Source organism: Podarcis cretensis, assembly GCF_951804945.1.
Source record: "Podarcis cretensis genome assembly, chromosome: 3".
NCBI classification, from domain to species: domain Eukaryota; kingdom Metazoa; phylum Chordata; class Lepidosauria; order Squamata; family Lacertidae; genus Podarcis; species Podarcis cretensis.
In genome coordinates, this window is record NC_137172.1 from 43,685,662 (window position 1) to 43,698,897 (window position 13,236).

General features: G+C 43.7%; 2 protein-coding genes across 7 annotated transcripts in view; one reads left to right on the forward strand and one right to left on the reverse strand.

Moving 5' to 3' along the window:
- Positions 1 to 4,778, reverse strand: part of SPAST (spastin) — a 36,344-nt gene extending 31,566 nt beyond the window's left edge. For 3 of the 5 annotated variants that reach the window (XR_013836946.1, XM_079969509.1, XM_079969508.1), the window contains exon 1: positions 3,830 to 4,777. Coding sequence is in view for 4 of the 5 variants with exons in the window: in XM_079969509.1 (XP_079825635.1) it covers positions 3,830 to 4,247 (418 nt within the window). In the remaining variant the exon portion in view is untranslated. Of the gene's footprint in view, positions 1 to 3,829 lie in introns of all 5 variants that reach the window. The other 2 variants (XM_079969511.1, XM_079969510.1) reach the window with 1 other exon arrangement.
- A 3,111-nt stretch (positions 4,779 to 7,889) lies between these two features.
- On the forward strand, positions 7,890 to 11,650 carry DPY30 (dpy-30 histone methyltransferase complex regulatory subunit). Of its 2 annotated transcripts, none has more exons than XM_079969589.1 (5): positions 7,890 to 8,081; positions 8,889 to 8,955; positions 9,039 to 9,086; positions 9,919 to 10,061; positions 11,490 to 11,650. In XM_079969589.1, exons 2-5 carry the CDS (start codon positions 8,920 to 8,922, stop codon positions 11,560 to 11,562), a joined length of 300 nt encoding a protein of 99 aa, XP_079825715.1. In that variant the 5' UTR covers positions 7,890 to 8,081; positions 8,889 to 8,919; the 3' UTR covers positions 11,563 to 11,650. The 2 variants fall into 2 exon arrangements, with proteins under 2 accessions (XP_079825715.1, XP_079825714.1); XM_079969588.1 differs by having other exon boundaries at positions 7,891 to 8,050.
- The last annotated feature ends 1,586 nt before the right edge of the window (positions 11,651 to 13,236 follow it).

Consider the following 13,236-nt stretch of genomic DNA (forward strand, 5'->3'; position numbering starts at 1 on the left):
GTTGTTTGCATACTTTCCGTTATGAAGAATGGTCAGAACTACAGACACTGTATAGAGCCTAAGGAAGTTATTTGAAGATGGCTACCAGTATGCACATTCAGACTTCTGTTTTCTCTTCTCCATCCTCCAGCTCCAAACAACCCAAATCTGCTCAACCCTCTGGAACAGATTTTGAGGCTTGTGGGGGCCCACAGGGGGTAACTGCTCCACACTATATTGGATCTCAACCCAGTATTAAAGCTTGTTCAGAAAGCAACCCAATAACAATATGTGCAGAAAAGTCAGTTACACATCAAGAGTTGTTATGGGATTGATGAAATACAGAACGTTCAAAAAGCGACTTCGCTATGAACGCTTGGCCGCCACAAGCCAGTTGTCCCTGTGGTAACTTTTCTGACACCTCCTGCTTAAAACCCAAAAAGCCAGAAGGATCGTGAGGCCCCGCTTTCACGGTCTGTATTCATACTGAAAATCAAGATCAAGCGAGCTTTTGCCCTTCTGCTCCGCGGGAGGTTTCTGTCCTCCCTGAGCTCGCCTTAGTATAGTGGTCTGACTAACACTATCTAGGAAGTTTGTGACTGAAGTGACAGGTGACCTCAGACTTTCAGGTTCAGAACTCACCTTGACATTATGCTATTCTGACTGCCTTCACATTCCAATTTTATTTGTTTTAAAGAAACAAAGTGTCAATAAAGTATTTAGATAGAAAAATGAGAATCTGGATCACAAGAGAATGTGAGAAGTCAATGAATTCACAGTGTCTTGCTTTTAATATCAGATTACTCAAGAGCACACAATCAAAGTCTGAAAGTTACCCAATTCAATCCCACACAGAAATGCTGGATCATCCACACATCAGCTGCTACAAGTAAATCCATACACTCCAGACCTCAACAGGCTATGGTTATCTCAGGTGAACTATAAAAAGCACCTTAAAAGCAAGGAGCTCCAGACAGCTCACATTAGCAAGTAAATCCACATGCTAGAGGGAGAAAAGCACAGCCAAGCAGGGCAATTACCCATTCAATATGTGAGAATTTCTTTCAGTTCAGATCCTGAACTGATCAAACCACATTAATATGTTGACACAGTTTGAAATACAGTCCATGAAGTTTTGCTGTAATTTTTTTGCATGTGAAGAATCAGAGTGTTATACTAGAAGTCAGTCATGAAGCTTACTACATGACCCCAGCTCCCCCACTGTCTCAGCCTAACCTATCCTAAACCTACCACAAATTATGCAGTCGAGCTTCCCACATTTGGGGAAATCGCAGGGGTCAGCACACCCAGAGTGAAATGGAAAGTTATTTTCATAGGCTTGTCAAACTGTCTTGAACTCATTCACTTACTTCCTTATCTTGATTCTGCTGAACAAATGAGATAGAAAGGTTTAATCTTAATGTTTCAGATTTGTTTAATCTCTCATACAAAACAATGGGCAATCAGCTATATTACTCCCGGATATTGCTTATTTCTACACTTTCCAGGAAAGCCATGTAGTGCCACAATCACTATGTAGGGAAACTTAAAGGGTGGGCAACTTGAAAAAAATACCCAATTCAAGCTTATGTTTTGAAAGTTACTGGACACGGGGTTCGAATTCACCATCAATACCTAAAAATAACAAAAGGCAAGAGGTGACATGATAGATGTTTATGAAATAATGCATGGCATGGAGACAGTGGTTAGAAAAAAGTTTTTCTCCCTCTCTCATAACACTACAATTCATGGACATCCAATGAAGCTGAATGTTGGAATAATGAGGGCAGCTAAAAGAAAGTACTTTAGGCAACACGTAATTAAACAATAGAACTCACTCCCACAGGAGGCATCAATGGCCACCAACTTAGGTAAAAGGTAAAGGTACCCCTGCCCGTACGGGCCAGTCTTGACAGACTTTGGGGTTGTGCGCCCATCTCACTTAAGAGGCCAGGGGCCAGCGCTGTCCGGAGACACTTCCGGGTCACGTGGCCAGCGTGACATCGCTGCTCTGGCCAGAGCCAGAGCCAGAGCCAGAGCCAGAGCTGCACACGGAAACGCCGTTTACCTTCCCGCTGGTAAGCAGTCCCTATTTATCTACTTGCACCCGGAGGTGCTTTCGAACTGCTAGGTTGGCAGGCGCTGGGACCGAGCAGCGGGAGCGCACCCCGCCGCAGGGATTCGAACCGCCGACCTTTCGATCGGCAAGTCCTAGGCGCTGAGGCTTTAACCCACAGCGCCACCTGCGTCCCTTGGCCACCAACTTAGGCGGCTTTAAAAGAGGATTTAAAAAATCAATGCAGGACAAGGTTATAAACAGCTACAAGCCATGCTGGCAATGGTCTATCTCAACTGTGAGAGGCATTATGCCTCTCAATACCAGTTGGGTAGAGTGATGTTGCACACATGTCTAGCTTGCGGTCTTCCCACAGGCATCTGGGTGGCCACTATGAAAACAGGATAGTGGATGAGCCACTGGCCTGATCCAGTAGGCTCTTACCATGTTCTTAATGTTAGTCTTAATTTTTGTTTTTGTTACATATGTTGACAGTCCAATGCTGTTTGTTCAGAACCATAACTTGTGGTAAGGAACATATTTTGGATGTAAAAGGTTCAATCCCTGGCATCTCTAGCTAAAAGTATATTAGGTAGCAGTGTTGGGAATAACCTCTGCTTGAAACCCAGGGGTAGGTTAGAATCAACCAGTTGTCTAGGTCAGTGTAAGGCTGCTTCAACATCCATCTTATTGTATTTGTATGACTGCTGCATTGGAAAGGTTATTTTTCACTCTTATTCTAAATCACCACCAAATAAGTAAATGGAAAGAGTAGGTCTTAACCTATTACATTAAGTAAAACTTACAACAACAAACCTCACTGCAGCCCCTATTTATTTACAGCATATTAAAAGCTTCTATCAATGGCTTATCTTTTACCAAAAGTGTCACACCAGGAAGCATTGAAGGTTACAAATGGCAAACGATTTAGCTTTAACATATCTGAGCTCTCCTGTTCTCTCAAGACTAACAGCTACTGTTTAAGTTACAGTACAGTCAACCCTAACAAAAAAAAAGGCCTTTCTGAATAGTTTGCCTTCATAGAGCTCACCATTCTACACATCCCCCCCCCTCAGTATTACCATCTCAAGAATTTGTCTGAACCCCTTAGAAATTTGAATTTGATATGCAGCCCAAACAAGTTAACAGAAGCAGCGGCTGGTGATGGTGTATGATGAACCACAGTAGTACAAGCTGAACTCGGAGAACAAAGAGACTAAGCGGGTAACACAAAGTCTCTTTCACATTCACAGCAAAGCCTCCCTTTACATAGACTCCACCCACCAAGTCCTTCATGTCAGCACCCTCCATACATTGTAACATTCGCCGCCTCTTATGGGGTAAATATACCACCACAGGCTTTTCACTCTGGAGCAATTCTACTCTTCAAAGCCCCTCGCCTATCTAACCGTTGCCTATCTAACTAATTGCGCGGGGACTGAACCATCGCTGCCGACACTACAAGGAGGACCTATAAAAACACTCTTGAGTCCCCTCGACTGCGAGAGCAGATGGGCGACATGAGCGAACTCGGAAGCATAAGGAGACACAGCGCCGGGAAGGGGAGGTTGACAGAACTAGGGGGCACCGAAGATGGGGGGAGCAGCCATCCGACGGGCGTGAGGCGACGGCGAAAGGGGGCTTCTCCCCGCCGCCCGCCCGCCCCTGTCCTCCTGGGCGGCATCCCCTTCCCCTTCCCTCCGCCGGCACCGTCCTCGCCGCGCAACACAACCGCTCTCTCCCCCCCCCCCATCCTTTGCCGCAGCCATTCCGCCTCTCCGGGGCCTCCCTTACCGGCCTCGTCTTCGTCGATGCGCAGCGCCGTGGAGATGCACTCGAAGGCGCGCTTGTGGCAGGCTCGCACCGTCTCGGGAGCGTCGCCGGCGCCGGCCCTGGCGGTGCCTTTGGCGGCTGCCATGAGGACGCCGCCGCGGGAGAGGCGCTCGCAGAGCCAGGCGAACAGCAGCCCCAGCTGGAAGGCCAGGAAGCGGAGCAGGGCGAAGGCGGCGAACAGCGGGTACGAGAAGTAGTAGAGGTTGCGCTTGTGAGGGGAAGAAGCCGCCGCCGCCGTCGCCGCAGCTGCCTGTTGCTGGTGGTGCTGGACGGAGGGAGCCGGCCCGGCCCCGGGCGGAGAGGAAGTCCCGGCGGCCCGAGTCGGGGAGCTGGAGGCGGCTAAGCCCTTCTTCTTCCCTCTCCCGCCCGGAGAATTCATTCACCACCGCCGTCGCCATAACCCGCTGCCAGCGACTGACAACAACCAGCCGCGCGGGCCTGCCATGGCACAGGCTACGCCCCTTTCCCTCGGCCCCGCTATCAGGCACAGGGGGCACTCGCAGGCGCGCGCACGAGGCAATCTGCGCAGCGACGCTTCCTGAATAAGGAGCGCCGTAACAGCAGCCCTTCGCCGGCCGCCTGGACGCTGTCGTTAATTTGCGCCTGCGCGAACCGCATAAGCGACAATAGGAGGCGTGGTCAGCACTACGGGCGGTAGGGGAAGGAGGCGGGTCAACCCGGAAGGCTACCATCACGCAATGCTTCTCACGTAATTAACGGAGATAGCGGGTTGGCTGGCTGGTGTGTCTCTTAGTGTCGGCGTAAAAGCCAATACAGTACTGTACCTGGTAGGGTTTATGCCCCTCTTCCTCCACTTTACATTGCACCCGCTTTGTGTGGAAGCGGTGCACTCTGGGCAATGTAGTCACTAGGGAATACAATGCATAATGGGAGTTAGGATTTCTTTCTTCTGTCCTCAGCCTGTTGACAGAATGCATAGCTGTCAAGTGTCCCTTATTTGAAGGGACAGTCCCTTATTCCAGCGCCATGTCCCGCTGCTGTCCCTTATTGATGGATGTCCCTTAAATGATGTCCCTTAAATTTCAAAGGAAGCAGCTCCTCTCCCTCCCTCCCTGCTGGCCAGGGAGGAGGGAGGCTCCAACTGTGTTGCTTGGCTGTATTGCTCACCCAATAAGAAGTCTAAGAATGACTGGGGGGTGGAGCTTGCATGCCTTGTGTGTGGCTAGTTAATGCAAGCTGAGGAGGTTTTTGAATGCATTTTGTTGAATGCATTTTGTTGCATGTGCTGCTGCAAACTTTGCCGTGCAAAGCCAGGCTGGGGAGCCATCTTATGTTGAGGCTACATAGGCCTTCTGGTGCATGTGATTCAGATTCTATTCAGTTGAACTTCTGGTTACAAAGTTGGTTGGACAGTGTTCTCGAAGCTACCCAGCATGAGTTTGACCAGACTGCAGGAGGACAGGAAGACTGGAGTGCCTGGAACAGGTGAGGCTGCTGGTCCCTTATTTTCAAGGCTGCTGGTCCCTTATTTTCAAATCTGTAAGTTGACAGCTATGGACAGAATGTCAAGTCAAGAAGGGACGGAGGCAGGGAAGTTTTATACAGATACCCGCAATTAAAAACTAAACTGGGGGTGTTCGAAGTAATATAAAACACATAAAATTACATTCTACGGAATGATGCAGCAAAGCTTTAAGAGACATATGTGATGCTGGTTATGTTTTTGAATAAAGGACCTATTTAAAACAAGAATTGTCTAGAAGCCCTATTCACTATTCCAATACATTTTTTTACCATATGGATCATCACAATGTCACTATCTCTTCCTATATAATTTTCCATATCCAGGGGGTAGGCCAGTTGTCTGTTCTGGATGGGGTTGCACTCTTTCTGAAGGAACAGGTATATAGTCTGGGGGTGCGTCTCTGGACCCATGTTTGTCTCTTGGTGTGCAAATTACCTTGGTAGCCAAGCATGCCTTTTATCAGCTGTGTTAAGGCAGCTCTGGCTGTTCCTACACAGAGATGCTTGGCCGCTGTGGTCTTGATATTTGTAACCTCAAGTCTAGATTACTGTGATGTGCTCCATGTGGGAGCACATGGTGCAATGGTGCAAAATGCAGCAGATAGGTTGTTGGCTGGGATATTCTTTCACCATCACCATATAACACCTCTGCTGTGGGAGCTGAACACGTTGCCAAAAGGCTATAAGGCACCATTAAAGGTTTTACTTTCAGTATTCAAAGCCCTAAAAAAAGTTGGAATAGGTTTCCTAAGGGACCATCTTGCCTCATATAGCCCTGCCTGGCAACTGCACACCTCTAGAGGAGCACTGCTGAGACTATTGTATGCCTCAGAGGTGTGCTTAGTTTGTACTGGAAACGAGGCTTTAAGTGTTGAAGCTCTAGCCCTCAGGAATTAATTACTGCTTGAGATTAGACAGGCGCTTGATGTCTTGATGTTTAGGTGGCTACTGAAGATGTTTTTGAAGACTTTCCCTGAAGTGTGACTCAGTCCTTTTATGGAATATTACTTATTCATATTTAGAAATCGTTTTATTTTTTTTGGAGTGTGTATTATTATTTGTTGTTTTTATCTCATTTTATCTTGTGTACTGCTTTGAGGGCATCAGGCTGTGATGAGGTTATTAATAATAAATTTTAAAAATCAAATACTTGGAAGATGGCATATAAAATATAGATAACCTATCTAATTTCTAGTACACATAGAATGCAATCCTATGCAGAATTAATCACTTTTGAACCTATTGATTTCAATGTAATACCTAACTGTATAGGATCAGTAATGCATATATATGAAAGCTAATTCCTAGAATACAATTTTCATTTTCATGTCACAAATAATAATTATAAGCATGTTGTGGAAAAGCAGTGGGAAAGCATCAGTTTGGATTTACAGACATTATAATTTGTACCTATCACAATTATGCTGCCAAGGAAAGGCAATCAGATCCATTGTTAAAGGATGCAATTACCGGTATCTGTCCTGTGGGTCAAATAACATCAGTAAATGGAATATTCCAAACTAGGAGTTTTCCCTCAAATTTTGAAAACCTGCGGTCATTTTTCTTGATGAATACTGGAGGCAAACTTCAGTCATACCCTCAGAATGAGTACCCTTTCTTCCAATGGTAGGGTTGCCTGGGATGTTAATATTGTAACCCTGCATCCCCTCCTCCTCATTGTGCACTTGGAATGAGATTGTGCTTTTGCTGCAATATTGATGCTTCTGAGATTCAACTCCACTGCAGGGAATGGGATGATATCATAGCCCATATGTTAGTAGAGCCAAGGGAATATTGGGTGCACCCACTCCAATCTAGAGTGACTGATACATCCAACATGGCAACTTAATTTTAAATGCTGAGCATCAGCCTTCCTTGTGTTACACTAAAGAAACCTGTTGAAGAAAGTAGACTAGAACCTAGTGATTCCTTTCTTACTAGAGTTGCTTACTACTCAATCCCACCTGGATATCCTGCTCCCTTCAGGAGAGAGTTTGCTCTTTCTGTCAATTCAACACCGCAAGCTAAATTAGTGGCTTCTCTGTACAGGCACATTTGAATTATCTGGCCCAGTTCCCTTTGAAATTTATGTTCTTTTCATACAACCCAGCCTTTAAAGGATGTTGGTTGCCATGACCAACAGCTGTTTTACTGCTTGCTTTCCTACATATTTTTACATTTTGCACAAAACTTGAGTACTAGTTGCTAGACAAGATGATTTATTATTACACAGAATGAAGAAATACTTAAGTAGAATTCAAACTCATTTGATCGGGGTGAAGAGAAGCGAACAAGGCCACTCGTCTTCTTTTTTTATTCTGATTTTCACATGCCGGAAACTGAGAACAGAGTTTGTGCGATGAGCCAACCTCCACGCTAAAGGCCATCCTGAACAGAAGGAGTGGCGACCGCGACCGAGATTCCTTCTCTTCTCAAACAAGCGAATCCCCACCGCACAGCTTCTGCCTTGGAGCGCGCTCTCCATTGCGCAGGCGCGCTAGAGACCCGAATCGCTTACCGCCTGTGAAGCGCGACATTTCCCGGCTCCCTCCTTTACGGCGCACCGCTATACGACAGCCGAAGTTCCTTGTTTACGACTCGTCTCGCGGATTGTTTCGCTCGTTGCTCCGCGACGGGTGGTTTTTTTTCTTGCTGGCTTTGCATCCTCGAACCCAAGAGCCGCTCGGCTAAGCGCAGGTGAGCGCGGGCTGCCGAGCCGCGGACCGAGGTGCGGCGCCCATCCTCCGCTGAGGCAGCCTTGGGGCCGGGGAGCGGGAGCGGGGAAATGGAGGTCCCGGGCCGCCTGCTGCTGCCCTCTTGGCGCTTCTACCGCTCGGGCTCCGGGGGTCCTTGGGAGCCACGAGGGTCGGTTTCCTTTAAGAAAGGAAAAGCAGGCAGGCAGGCCGGCTGTTGATAGTCACGTTCGGGCTGCTCCTCGATCGGATGAAGCTTTTCCTTACGGACGCATAGGCTGCAACTGCAGGCACGCTTACTCTGGAGTAATGCAAGACCCATTAGAATAACGGGGACTTACTGCTGAGTAAACGTGCGCAAGTTCAAGACGCAGCCATTACAACAGGGATGGGGAATCTGTGGCCCTCCAAATGCTGTTGGTCTGCCATCCCTACCTGTTTTCTGTGCTTGTTGTGGAGGTTGAGGTCAGCAGCATCTGGAGGACCAAAGGTCGTCCGTCCCCCCCGTATCATTGCTTTTTACAGCAGTGCATGTAGTTGATCCTGTTTCCCCCACCCCACTCCCATTTTTCTGGCTCTTCCTCCCCTCCTCCCCGCCCAGAACATTTGGATAGAAATTAACCTTTCTGCTTAAAACAACTGACATCAAACCCCTTGATCTTCCTGTTAAGAGATATTTTATTTTTAATTTTAAAAAATCCCTTAACAGGAAGATATGAAATGTGTCATACCAAAAGACACTTGGAAGTTGTTGGTAACATATGAACTATCAGCTGTACTTAAGAGAGAAGTTTCTAAAACTGGTCACAGTGTAATCGATAAACTTCTGTTTCCTCCCCAAGACTACTTCGTATTTGCTAACTTCCACACATCATGGAGACAGAACAGATTATGGAGAGCCAGCCACAGGTAATGCCAGAACCCCCAACAATACCTGCTTTAGTGAGATTGTGTGTGTAAGAGATATTTTATAATTGTGTGATGCTTTGCAGGTTCCAGAAAATCCTCATGCGGAATATGGTCTTACAGAGAACGTAGAGGTAACTAAGTTTATCATTAGAGTTAACTATTCCCTGTTGAAATTGGGATCTGCTCCATTTTTTGTGATTGTATTTCTTAATTGTAAGATTTTAAACAGTATTGTAAATGGTTGTTGCCCATCCTGGGAACGTGGGTAATAAATTAATAATAGTCTCATCTTGACACACTTAAAGAGTACAATTTGCTAAAGTTGTTTATTCATAGAATTGAGTGAAGCTAGGGATAGGGGCTTCACTCAATTAGAATAGCTTGTGTGTTAGAATAGCTTGTCTAATACAACTTTACAATCTCAGGTATTTATTATAGAAGTGCCTGAGCTTGTGCAGCTAAGAATGAGAGAGATTTATTTTGCTGTTTTTAAAAGCTTTCATCCTGACATTAGTATTACAAAGACTGTTGCATATATGAAGATCCTCAGATTGATGCTAACCTATTGAATGTATTTGCATATTTGTGTGCATTTTTTGTGCAAAACAATTTTTATTTCACCATCCAGGTGATTTCACCACCATTCACCTCATCTAGACATTTTTGCTGTAAATCTGTAAAAATCAGGCAATGAAACAGCAATGGCTGTCTCATGGAGCCACAGTAAGCAAACAGAATTTTCAAGGAAACAAACATTTTTAATGGGGGTTCTGCATGGTTTTTGTTTTGTTTTGTTTTGTTTTGTTTTGTTTGCTTTTTTGGGGAAAACATACTTATTTCACTGAATAAGTAAAACATATGGATTTTTGGTCAATTTTTAGATAGTCCCAAAATGCATGACTTTATATTTTCAACTTAAACACTGGATTGCTGTCTTCATCTAGTGTTTGTTTACATTTTAAGCGAATAGTGGAAAATGAGAAAGCAAGTGCAGAGAAAACATCAAAGCAGAAAGTAGATCTTCAGTCACTACCTACACGTGCCTATCTGGACCAGACAGTTGTGCCTATCTTACTACAAGGTCTTGCAGTACTTGCAAAAGAAAGGTAACATATTTATCTTTCATGATTTCATTCTTAACAACGTTCACAAACTTCTGCTTGCAGTCATTATATAGGTCTAGTTCTTACAAACAGCAAGTGAGGTGGGAAATATATGGCTGGGCTTTACAACAGTGGATAGGAGCTCAGGTGAATGAATTTTGCATGCTAAATAATCATTTGCACATAATAAATTTAGCATTTTGCATCCTTAAACCTTACCCCTTGTTTTTCAAGCATTTTTGTATGAAGAATAATTCATTCATGTGAGCCCACACTTGTATTTTGAACTGATATAGTCCTGACACTTATTGCCACCACATTTGCTGTGTTTGGGAATGAGACTTTAATGCATTTGTGTGAAGTGTGAAAATTTCTACACAAACTGGAAAAAGTTATGCTGGCTCTGGTCATCAGCCTTAATTTGATAAGCACTATGAACAGCATGATGCAGATGAGTACAGTATTCAGTTTCATTTTAGAGTTAGCAAAGCTAGGATTGGAAGAGGTCTAAAAAGAACGATGGTGGAGATCAAGACTGGCCTGTAGTAAATAGAATACAACCTGACTTGACATGGCTATGATGAGAGACCACAGCATTCATTATCCTGTTGTTGTTGTGTTTTTTGGGGGGGGAGGAGGGGATGAACTGCTACTGGATCACTACTTCTCTCCTGTTATTTCTGTAGGATGAGATGGTGGGAGCTCCTAGAGCCAAGCATTCCTAAATCTACATATTTTTAATCCCTGTTTCCATATATCTAGAGGGGTACAGAGTAGTTTCCTCTCATTTCCCTTCCCAAGCAGAAGGGGATTAGGATAGATAGTAAGGCTAAAGTAAATAAATCTAAGCATTTCCCCCTGATTTTTCAGGCCCAATAACAACCATGTAATATTATAGTTCAACAGCTTTAAGCCATGCCAGTCCAGTATAGGAGTTAAGGAATTCATTTCCATTTTAAGGAATTTAACACTTGCCCCAAGTTAAAATAAAAAAGCAGATCAAATGAACAGCTGTAAAAATCTGACATTCTTTGAAACTTTGGAATTTAGCCTACCACAGATGAAATTAAGAGAAAAATGCTAATGATATAAGAAATTAAAATGTTTTCACTTGCAACTCTACATTTACCAAGTGCCTGCTACTTATGGCAGAATTCTAACCCATGTCTACTCAGTTAAGTTCTGTTTAATTCAATGGGGCTTACTCCCAGATAAGTAGGGTTAGGACTGCCGCCGTAATGTATTAAAGTAAAATGTTTTGTGATCCCAAACAATACTCAAGTACTTTTAGTCTTTTTAAATCTACTACATACTGTGGATTCCATTCCTGAAACTACTTTTATGGGGGTAATTTTGATAATTTAATTGAGGTTAAAAGAATTCTTGAATTGGTAGGTATGTACAAAACCACTATTCTCTTTTTATTTTCAGACCACCAAATCCCATTGAATTCCTTGCAGCATACCTGTTAAAAAATAAGGCACAGTTTGAGGACCGAAATTAATTTCATCTTCAGAGGACCATTTGACTGATCAGTATATATGCTAAATAACCATGAATCACTGTCTGATGTATAAATCCTACAACAAAAATATCACTTTTGCTCAATTTCTTTAGCCTTTTCTTGAGTTATGTCAGCGGCATGGGGAGCTAACACCACTGCTGTGTCAGCAAAATCGACACTGTAGCCTATACATGCACAGCCTTAGAAGAAAGGGGAAAGTATACCACACAGCGAAAATAAAAAGTTTTTTGCCAGTGGGAGGGGCCAGGAGGTACAACAAGGGCAGACACAAGCTGATGACAGCAGCCTTGGGCGGCTTGAGGTTGGAAGCAGGAGCCAGACAGCTTTTGTTATGCAGTCACATCAGAGACAAAACAGAGAGCCATACTCGGTTCACCAGATTAGGAGTCCACCACTCTTAACCACTACACCACACTAGCTCTCATTGCTTCCTTTCTCATTCCTTCCTTCCCACCCCCTGCAACCAACTGATTGTCATCAGCAGAACCTTCTGACTTGTGCAGTCTGAGAGGCCTCCCCTTCACAGTCCAAAGAATGAGCAGAGGGTCGACTGTCTCATAGCCCATCAAGCTCCCTAATATTTCCCCGAGTCCTAAGCTAGACTATACCAGTGTAGAGGAAAGGGAAACCTAGAAATGAAGATACAACATGGCAAATGACAAAGCTATTGTTATAAAGGACCTAAGGCGGAGTTGGCATCAGATTTTTATGGTTTACCTTGTTCTCAAACCACACTAGTGGTGTACAGCCCATTAAATAGTTTTTTATTAAAACAAACAAACCAGTGCATCAGTTACCAGGTCCAAAGAACAATTGTCTGGTGGATGGATCTAGCAGGCCTAACTTAAATGGGAACAGTAATGATTTCAAGCTGAAGAGTAAAGATTGCAGCACAAAAACAAATATAGTAATAACTACATATTAAAAGAGAGTGCAGGCTTCATTGCCTAGATGGCAGTGGACACAAGCCATATTCATTTACTTGGGTATTCATAGGCCACCTCCCAGGGTTAACCGGGGTGGGTCATGAGATAAAAGCTCATTATAACAAATCACAAAATCACAACCAAAATATTAAAATGTTATAGTGACAGCTGCAGTTAAAACATGATCGTTGACAGTAAAAATACAACATTAGTGTAAAAACAAAAACCAAGCAGCAAAGAATAAATCATTAAAAGCAGTTAAATGCAGTGTTAAAATGTCAGTTTTGAGGAAAGCGTTTTCAAAGCCTGCTTAAAAATCATTGACATAGGGAATAAATGCACCCGTTTAGGGAGGAAGTTCCATAATCAGGAGACCAGCACTGCTCAGTAAGATGTATTTGACTATGCTGATCTAACTTATGATATAATTAAGTAAAAGTATTGCTAAATATAAACTTTTGGATTTTTTTTTTGTCTGATGAATTAAAAAAACTCAGTTTATTATATTTAAATAAATCTGATTGTTATATGTCCCCTTTGGTGATACTGGAGGAGATGCCAGAGAACTCTCATTAAAAAAAAACCTCTGTTCATTTTTAAAGGGCATTTTTTAATTAAAAAAAAATTATAACAATAACACTGTAGTCAAAATAGCCTCAGTACTCTTATCTTTAAACTCCACTGATAAATAAACTATTAGTTGATAAGCTTGTACCCCTGAAAGATA